The sequence below is a fragment of the Convolutriloba macropyga genome, unplaced genomic scaffold (assembly GCF_964194025.1).
Source record: "Convolutriloba macropyga unplaced genomic scaffold, txConMacr16.3 SCAFFOLD_679, whole genome shotgun sequence".
Lineage (NCBI taxonomy): Eukaryota > Metazoa > Xenacoelomorpha > Acoela > Convolutidae > Convolutriloba > Convolutriloba macropyga.
This window is the reverse complement of record NW_027453575.1, coordinates 73,545-84,015: the sequence shown is the minus strand read 5'-3', so window position 1 is coordinate 84,015 and position 10,471 is coordinate 73,545. Positions and strand designations below refer to the sequence as shown.

Sequence of the window (10,471 nt, the reverse complement as noted above, 5' to 3'; positions counted from 1 at the left end):
AATACCACGCTTTCTTAAAAAAGAAAGAAAAAAGAACTCACTGTATTTCACCAAGGCTCGCAACAGGTCCCTCTGGATTTTTTTTCTTTTTCTCAATCACACGATCACATGCTTCGTCCTCGTAACTTTTCTTCACTATACCTATGAACTGCGCTTCAATGGTACCATTCTTTGTTGTCTTGAAAGTCACCACACGGCCAGATTCCATACTTAATCGTTCGGGGAGCAAAATTGATTTTGGCCATAAACTATCATTATGGAAAAGAGTTAAAGGCTTCGGGTCACCATCAGAAATGAAGAACCACTTTAACCGTTGAGCTCGGAACTCACTTTCTGTGCTGTCAAACTCAACACCCTTGAGCCCTCTATTTGCTCTACGCTGTGATGATTGAGAAGGAGATTGCGAACACATAACTCTGAAAACAACACACATGTGTCAGAAAAAAAAGATAAAACATACGTCAGTTAACTGAGACATTATTCTGGTAGAGTAATTTTTCTCCCTCACATACTGAACAAATCTTTTGCATTTTCGCAGTTAATGATGTTGAAAACGATTGAAACACTTTAAGGTCAATTTAAAACAATTCAAACAGTATGAAAATTCAATCAATTTAGCAAAAATTGATGACACATAGACAACAATCTTTAGGCAAGTAACTAAATTAAATCAAGGTTTAGAAGGGTCAAGGAACTTCGAATGGCGCGCGATCGCAACAACTTGCTGAGAGTTGCATTAAACTTGGTTTCAGAGAAGGAGATACGCAACAATGTTCTGCAATGTAGCTAATAAGCCGACCCAAGCTGTAAACGTCTGAGCAAAAAGATGTTTGTGAGCCTCTTTGATTACGTAATTCGTCCTCAATTTGCTTGTACTTCTCGTTGTATTCTGCACGCTCATTCTTATCAAGTCTAAAAGATATGGGAAACTTAATGAGTGTTGTTTTTCCCAAAATCAATGATTTTAGCACTGTCTGAGGAAGCCAGCACATTGCTCGAGTGGAGATCCAGATGTAAGACATCTCTAGAGTGCATAAACATGACTGCATCACTTATTTCAATTAGCCGCTGAACCCAATTGTTTTTGACCTTTTCAAGGCGTGCTGGCGAATCGATAACCCAAAAAAAACGATCCATAACAAGACCTTTTTCTGCACTGTTGTATGCATACGCATAGGAAAAAACTTCTGCCTGCAGTCAAAAGGTTCATCAAACAACTTCTTTAAAATACAGATTTCCAGGAGCAAATCCTCGACGCCTCCCTTCTTTGCTATTTTAATAACACATTGATTCTCCCCACAAAACCCAAAATTACACGCGTACACATCACCAAAAGAGCCAGACCCAAGACACCGGTCTCTTTGGATATTGAAACCAGATACTTCGAAATTGGATAAATGAGGGAGATGTTTCACAACCGCCTGACGTTGCAGCTTGCCATCATGATTTTCTTCTCGCTCCGTTCGTACTCTGAGACAAAATTGCCGTGGCATTGTTTGGTTCCACACGCTCTAATCAACAAAAGTTATTCAGTCATGTTAGAGAGTTTTGCGTTTCTTTAACGAGAAAACTTTTTCGATGAAACACAGAAAACATTTGAAAAGCCTTCTTAAAATTATCTTTGAGAATTTTTTGCTGAGGGAAATTGAGCTAACTTACTCTCGCAACTTTTCTTGATTTCTCCTTGTAGCAAGTTAGTAAAGCTTGGGTCTCTATCAACTCTATTCGATTTTCCGTCAATTGTTCCAAGAGTAGCGTTTGGTTTCTTTTCAGGAAACCAAGATTTGACTCTCGATACTTCTTTTGACTTTTTGCCCTGCTTGCTTCACTTCTTTTTCCTCTCTTCTTCTTGCGAGAAGTTGATTCTAACTGCTTTTGTTCTTCAACCATAATATTCTAGAGTAGATGAAGAAAATCGCACATGAAATAAAATAAAGTACTTGAAAGAAAAAAACAATTTTTAGAAACTCTTTGCATAACAAGGCTTATCCATTAAAAACTACTCCTAAATAGATTTCGCCCTTGAAATCTGTATTTATATATATATATATATATATATATATATATATATATATTTATATATATATATATATATATATATATATAGAGAGAGAGAGAGAGGAAACTGCACGCCAATTCTTGTTGCAAATGAATAAATCCTTGACGTTTTCAAGAAAGCTATAGTTGAAAAAACATAAACCGACAAAGTCGGAAGAATTGCTCTTGAACGACAGGCGAGGCAATTTAATTCATCAGGGGCTGTAGCCTCGATCAATTTTTTTTTATGGGTCCAAAAAACTTTTACCCCAACGGGATTTGAACCATTGACCTCTCGATCCATGGCCACGCGCACTAACCACTGCGCTACGATTTAGTTAATTTTGCTACGCTGCAACAGATTTTATATTAGCAACTTCGCAGCACTAGAGATCACTCAAAAATGATGAACGAAAGCTTGAAAAAGTCACTTGAGAAGTCAAAGAATGTTCTAGATGAAAAATGCAGAATTGTCAAGCGAAAGATTTGCATAAAAAAAGACACACACGTTTACAAAATTTGCTATGAACTGTTTTCAAGAGCAATTAAAAATAATTCCCTTTATTAGATCATTTCGTACGAAAACAATGAGAGAACAAACTTTTTGATTTGAACCACTGCTTAAGAATTTGAAAAAAACTTTTGAAAAATAAATTTTTCTTATAAGCAACCTATAATCGACGAAATCACAACTTCTTCTTAAAGCAAGCTAGAAATTGTGAACTTTTTTCTAGACAAGCTAGGAAACTTTGATACCATAAAACGGCCATAAAAGTTTTTTTTATGGCTTTTTATGGTAAGTAAGTTACCAAAAAAATCAAGTTCCGTATCTCGACATTCTAATTACAGAAATGGTGTTTTCAGACAGTGATTCATTTTTCGACTGATTTCCAACCGAACTGAAAATTTTCTATGACCGTTGTATGGTTAGCAAGTTTCCATAAAAACCATATATGGCGTTGTATGGTTAGTAAATTTTATTTATGGTGGTCAACCCGGGTATATATATATATATATATATATATATATACAAATAAATATACATATATATATATATATATATATATATATATACATATATATATATATATATATATATATATATATATATATATCCAGTTCTTCGTTCTCTATTTTAAAGAAACTGCATCTAGAAACTTCCGCAGAATTGAACTGACAAGTATAGTTACAAGTCATAGGGAATTTTCATTAAAATATAGAACAAATTTAGCAGTTCTGGCCAGTTTTGAGATATTTTAAAATTGTTTTTCAAATTGTTGCAAATTATTTTCAAATTCCGCGGATTATTTTCAAAAATTTCACAATTTTTCAATATGAAAGTTGGCTTGAAACTTCGACCTAATTGGACCGAAAAATCTGTTTTCTTGGCAATACGGGGACTATGAAAATTATTTTTGCCGATCTGAGGATGATTTATAAGTAAATTGTTTTAAATTTGTTTTCAAGAAAAATTACTTGAGCTCCAACCTGTGACACTTTTTTGGTGTTTGTCATTGTGATTAAATATCCACTAAAGTAGTATTTAGGTAAAATAGACCTCTTTCTCGTCATTTTTATTGTCATCAGCTATAAAGTTAATCGCTTTTTTCAAGCTAACATGAGATTACTGCATCTGAATTAGCCTTACTTGTTCTTGGGACTTAAAATGAAAATATCAAACCCTAAATGATAATAGCGACCGAATATTTCATACGCTGTTTTGGAAGTGAGTGCTTAAATCTAACTGGTAAATAAGTAAATTGAGAAATTTCTTTTTAGATTTTTTTCCCAATTTTGCTTCCGATCTATTTGTCTTAGCAAGGTTCCCTTTTTGAAAACTTTTGTATAATTGAACATATTCTATAAACTTTTTCCTCAAGATGTATAAAGTTTGGTGATTTCGAGTTATAGATTTTATCTTGAAGGTTTTATGCATAGGCTGCCAAGAGGTGGAGATCGAAAAAATATACTGACATTTTTTTTACTAATTTCGTTTTGCCAAGGCATAGAAAAACCTATAAGAGATTATCATTCTACCGGGGAATAATTTAAACACCATGAGTTCTGTTCTTGTTTGAATTTTGGTTTTTTGCTCAATGCAATTCAGCAAATTTCAATGGATGTAGAAATCAGAACAGTTACAAGTTTGATTTTGTTTCTCAAAGTCTTTTTTTCCCCAAAAATTATTTTCACAAACCTCTGTTTTCAGCAATGGCTTCAAAGGAGAACCAATTGATGCTTGCGTAAATGGGAAAGATCAACTGCTTGAAGACTGTTATGTCGTATGCTGTTTCCCTTCGCTCTGTATGCTTGTAGTTGGTCCAATATGTCGAGAAGCAGTAATAGTTACTAAAAGCGGAGCAAAAATTGCGCCAGATAACAAAATTAATAAATGGTAATTGATTACAAAATTTTATCCATTGACCCATTTTTGATCTCGTATTTTACAATTAATACAAAAGCTAACAGGAATATTTGCAAAACAATTTTTTACATACATTTATCATACGCAGGTAACAACGCATTGAAAACGCTTCAATTCGAAAATTTCAAATAAAAATTTTCAGGTCTCTTGACTACTATAGTGGAACACTTAAAAGTTGTACTGTAGCGGGATTTAAGAGACTCAATTGTAAGGTTCTTTGCGAGGTGAAATTATAATGGAACACTAGTGGAGCAGTGCTCTTCTTGAGGTCTTGTTTATAGCGATTTCAAACAAAAGTGAAGCTGATGAGATGAAATTGAAACTTGAAACTTTTTGTGACTTCTATGAGTTTTTAGATAGTTTATTGAAGCCAATTGTAAACCAATCAACCACAATTTACTGTGTATTAAAAATAAATTGACGACAATAATTTAACACCTCAATGTATAGTAATTTCTGACAAAACAAAAACATATCACATTTTTGAGGCCTTTCTGATTTTATTTTTAAATGAAATCAAAAGGAAAAGATTATAAGCTGAAAATTCTGTTTATCAGATATGATGAGATAAATTTGATTACCCGAGTCGACTTCGAATGGTTAACTTGCAAGAACTTGAAAGATTCTGACAGAATCTTGCAAGACCGTTCTTCTAAAATCTTGCGAGATCTTGCAAGATATTCATTCGTCTTGCATGAATCTTGCAAGATAACCATTCATCTCACAAACATGCAAATAAATGGAACATCGGTGAACAGGATCAGAATGACTCAAGAAGGTTATTTCCTAACCTTTTTTCTTCATTATGGAAAAGTTCAACAACGAAGATAGCGTCAATCTTATGTTTCTTTATGCGCAAAAAAAATTTAAGTAATTTAAGAAAAAATTTTATGTTGTTTCGAAAAATAACAATTTTGAAAAGCGAAAAAAATGTAAATTGTGGATAACAACAAGTATTAATAACAACTAATCTATTTTTTACCAAAAATATTAAACGCGTAATGGTGGAAAAACACAAAACATAAATGAACAGTTGAAAGGTTTTGAAGAGTTCTCCAATTATGTTTGTATAGCAGAAACCGTAAAATTTTACTCTTTCGTGACTGAACCTGAACGCAAGTTATATTTCAAAATTATACAGATATCTGATGTAAATTTTGATTCAAATTATCATTTAAAGCGCACTCATGTTTATTTTTGGGAAGTTTTTGCGCTAAATGAACAGTAACGCGTCTATAGCAGCCAATCGGAGCAGATCTGGACCGGAACGAATTTGCAAGAACCTTGCAAAACACCCATTATTTGCCAGAATCTTGCAGGATCTCGCACGATAACCATCTTGTTTCGACTAGGGTAGATATGACGACAAAAAACATAAATTTATTGGAAATTATTCAAGAGCAGCTTCTTTTTAAGACAGCATCAGCAAGCAACCGTCTGTAGCATTTAACTCAACTGCAACCTCTTCGTTCAAAACATATCTTCTCAAATTAGGATTTTGCCTTCAAATTCTAAAAAATTAGCCTGAAAAACAAGATAGTTGACCGAATACAATAGCAATAAAGTGGGAAGGGACAAAAAGTCTGGAATATTTTTCGGCAGTATCTGTAATTATTACTTGAGTCAATGATGCGATATGAATGTTTGATTAAAAAAACGAAATGTTTACCTTTGAAAAAATTAGAATATGTTTACATTGAACACAACTCTTTTGGCTTTATTTCCGTAGATATAGTTATTGTACGTTTTGCAATATGCATTTTCCAAAGCCAGCTGCTGTTATATGAAACCCAATCCGGTTAGACAATCTCATAAATTTCATGATAAATGTATTGTTAAAGATAAACAATCGAAAACATTAAAACAACATTTAACAGTCAAAAACATTCCAGTTTTCCGGAATATTGTCGAATAACAAGACAAAAAGCGCAAGATCGGACAAACTAAAAAAATTACAAAATCCTCAATTTGAGGAAGTCAAAATTTTGATTTTTTATTAGAGTTGAAAAATCAGCTATATGTCTGGTCGAGCTTTTTTAATTGATATTGGAATTCCGGTTAATACCACCGAAAAAAACAATCGCCTAGCCCCGATATCCCTTTTTGCGGTGAATATGTAGAAAATGTTAAATTTTTGAAATATTTACCGTGCTCCTATAGCACGGAACTTTTATCAGCTCAATCTTACAGCCGCAAAAATTCCCAAATCTTACATCCTTTCACGGCGAATCTTAAGAATTTTTCTAGCGATCTTATTTAGCGATTATTTTTAACCGATTTTTTGTGTCAGCACAATCGGGATTACCATGCTTTAAGCTTAAAGAGTGCACTTTTTAAGCTGTTTATAGCTAGACAAAAACTGATTAACCGTGTTGATAATAACAAGATATATCTTCATGAAATCAATATAGTAAATACCTGAAAACAGCGCATTTGGATCCCAGATCACTTTCTCTATCTGGCAAGATGAAGCTCCATGTCTGTCGAGTGTTGTTGTAACTCAGTGTCATTTCAGTCACAACAATCAAACACACTAAAATTGACATCATAGAGTAAATGATTTATAATAAAAGTAAGGCAAAATTGTCAAAGTACGATTTTGGGATTATTAGTATGAAAAGAGCCATTTCCTGGAAAGCTATGTAAATAATTTCCAGAAGTTCTACTGAAAGTCACTAAGAAAGGTAATAAAAATCAAAGGACGCAACCGCTCTTTAAACATTGAAATGTTGCCCTGAAAAAAGCTCAGCTTTTTATATTACACTTTTTCGTATCTAGGTTTTTTCGTATCTATTATTTCGAGGTAAATAATTGAAGCTTTATCCATAATTATTAGCCAGCCAAATTGTATCCCACAAAGCTAACTACGCTCAATTTGAAAATTTAGAAAGAAATCCAAGAGAGGCTTACACAAGGTCAATTTCGTTGATTGCGCAGCAGCCATTTTATTGTGTGGTTTTCACCTCATTAAGAAGTTGTTTTGAGCGTCAATTATTGGTTATAACAATGGTATGACAATAATGTGACCTTAATTAACAAAGGACAAATTAGTTCTTGGTTTAAACTGTAGAGTAGTGTAGTGTCGTCATCAAATAGTTTTGACAAACAATCAGTGACCCTTATGGATTTGATCATATTTTCATTTATAACAACGAGTAGAAAAGAAAACCACGATATCTCTGATCCAGATAACTATTAGTGGAAAAATTGTGTCCAAAATTTTGAGCGAATGAAATTGTCCAATTTTTGCTCATAATTTATTCTTTTTTAGTTTTGGTTTGAAATTACAGGTAAAAAAGTTATCGGGGTACCTTTACAAATCACCACTTCATCGCACTGACATAATTTGCTGGCATGTGGGTAAGACCGAGAAATATTTGTGGACTCAAAATTTTCTGATCGATATCATAAAAACAGTTACATCATAAATTACCCAATGGAATTGGGTAACTTGTCCTGACACCCAATAAAACAGTGTATTTTTGACAGGCATATCAATACATCTATTTGTCTTTTTCATTTTAACAATCTGTTAGAATTCGATCAAACTATAGGCTTAAACATAGTTAAAATTATTAGAACGAAAGTTCAACTTACCAGATTTAAAAGACAAGCGGAAATTGATTCTAGTCACAAAATTAGTATAAATGAATCGTTATTGCTTAGAAAAGGTGCGTTGAAAATTGTGAATCTAGCTAGATAACTATTAATGGAGTCAGATTATATGATATAAAATCTTCCCAGCATGTATTGAATGATTTTGTTACCACCATAAATGTGAACAAATTCTTAGAAAAGTGTAAATGCGCACTATTTTTTCTATATCATGTGACTGAATTCTAGAAAGTTTGCGGAAGCAAACCATATTGGGTAACCCTGGCGAAGCTCACTAAAAGTCATGGTTTTTAAGTTTAGTTTTGTATCTTGACTTTCTACCACTAATATTGGGTGCAAACACAGCTGATTTTTGAGAATTGTTTTTGATTCTCAAAATCAAATTACCATCTTAATCTAATAATCAGATCTCTCTTATAAATCTCTATTTTCTAAAAAGTTTTTTGTTCCGCTTGCGGAAAGCCATGATCATACAGGCTATGGGCCCAGCAACGTTCTAATTCAGAAAATTACTTTCTAATTCAAAACTAACTTGTTGTTGACAGTCATAATCTTTTTCTGCTGAGTATCTTTTCTTTTCACAACTTTTTACCATCGCAAACGACGATGAATCAACAAACAGTAAAGGTGCTGACCTATATAAGATAGGATAATGATTTTCCAATCTGGAGCACGAGAATTATGACAATGATGCAGACAAGGAGACTCTACAAATGTCTACTTGGGACAGAGGAGCAACTCAATTTGCCTGTAACACTTTATAATGGAGCAAGTAATAATGACAAGAACGGCCACAAGATGCTGAAGGATGCAAATGAGAAGAAAGTTGCAGACATCAAGTATAAACGAAACCCTGTAAGGTTCCCTCTAGGAATAACTCTAGATACAACAACCCTCATGCTGACGAGACATGACTGTGTGGGCGATAACGGCATCTGAGAAGAGGAAAAGGTTTGGAAATTTTTGTGAAAGACGTCAGGACGACAACGTCAGGAGTTCCTCACAAGGATGCAAGAAGCAAGGTAAACCGTCTCAATGTGATGACCTCAAAGAAGCTGAGGAATCTCACAAAAGAGTTTCTCTCAGAGCAGTTGAATATCTATAGCTTCAACGCCTTGGGCCTCTAGAGTCTGCTAAATAGGTATGAAAACTTTGTTATACAGAAAAGCTTCAACCTGGAAACGAAGTTCACAAAAATGCGGAAAAAGTTATAACACTTCCTTGAGAGCACAGTAAAGAGACACAAAGGACTGGTGGTTCAGTGGCAATGACAGTGAAGCGTGAATTCAATAAGGGATCAAAGAGAGTAGTCTGCTTTATGTGTTGGATCCTTTGACACTTTGCCAACAACTCCAGGAGGAAGGAGACCGCACAATGCAGCAATTGTGGTGTGAATGTTCACCTAGAAAAGGCATGCAAGAGACAAAGAGATGGAGGCCAACATAAGGCAAGGTTAATTGGTCCAACATTGGATACACCGGACAACGAATACTGGGCTGATCTTACCAACTGAAAGAGAGTGATCATTTTGGTCAGTGGTTGTACAGATCACATCGACGCGCTCCTGTGATTTGTGCCCATTAAATCAGGGGTCAGAAACCCTAACGGAGAGGCATCCAGAGTAGTGGGCAGAGGCTGAGTGAGGATGAGCATACCCTAAAAAAAGGGGAATGTCAAATCGAAAACAAGAAAGTTTTGCGTATGCCTGCTTATTCTTCGAACGTCCTATCAAAATCAAGATGCACGGACTGGGGACATAGCTTCACTTTCGAGAAAGGAAATAGCCGCATCAACTCAAGAAGTGAACTCGGGTAAAACTAACACAAGAAAAATATTTCTTTTATATACCCTGCAGTGTTCTAGAATTCAAGGTGAGTTCGAACAGCGTAAAACGTGACAGTGCAAGGAAGTGGTACAGACGAATGGGTAATTTTAATCAAACGGATGTGGCTAGGAACGCACCAGAGACAATGAGGGAAATCGATGATGAATGCAATGTGTGCGCTGTGGCAGAGATCATAACAATTTCGGTATCAGAGTAGCAGAGACCTAAGCAGAAAAGAAGCTCAACAGGGTATAAAGAGAAGAGAATCTTAAAATCTTTGGGACCTTTGAAAATGGATTCACTGTCAGGGTTCCAGTTTTACAATGTCTTTGCAGACCAGCACGTGACGTTTGTGTTTTTGGAATTGCTGAAGTCAAAACGTGAAGCACTGGCCAGCCTGATGAATTTGTTCTCAATGTGATAACACCAAATAAGCCGAGGCAAGACAAAACAAAATAGATTCTCTCAGAGCAGTTCAAGATCTACAGCTTAGATGCAAGCATTTTCAGGACAAGGCTATAGAAGAGACGCCACAACAGAATGGGTTTGCCAAGAGGAGCAAACGAGAC

At 34.7% G+C, this 10,471-nt stretch overlaps 1 protein-coding gene across 1 annotated transcript; it reads right to left on the bottom strand.

The window, feature by feature from the left end:
* Positions 1-306: 306 nt before the first annotated feature.
* Positions 307-7,505, bottom strand: LOC142358384 (uncharacterized). Its single transcript, XM_075409791.1, has 4 exons — positions 7,373-7,505; positions 6,881-6,995; positions 4,235-4,386; positions 307-416 (listed from the first exon to the last, which is right to left on the bottom strand). Exons 1-4 carry the CDS (start codon positions 7,404-7,406, stop codon positions 307-309), a joined length of 411 nt encoding a protein of 136 aa, XP_075265906.1. The 5' UTR covers positions 7,407-7,505.
* Positions 7,506-10,471: the final 2,966 nt, after the last annotated feature.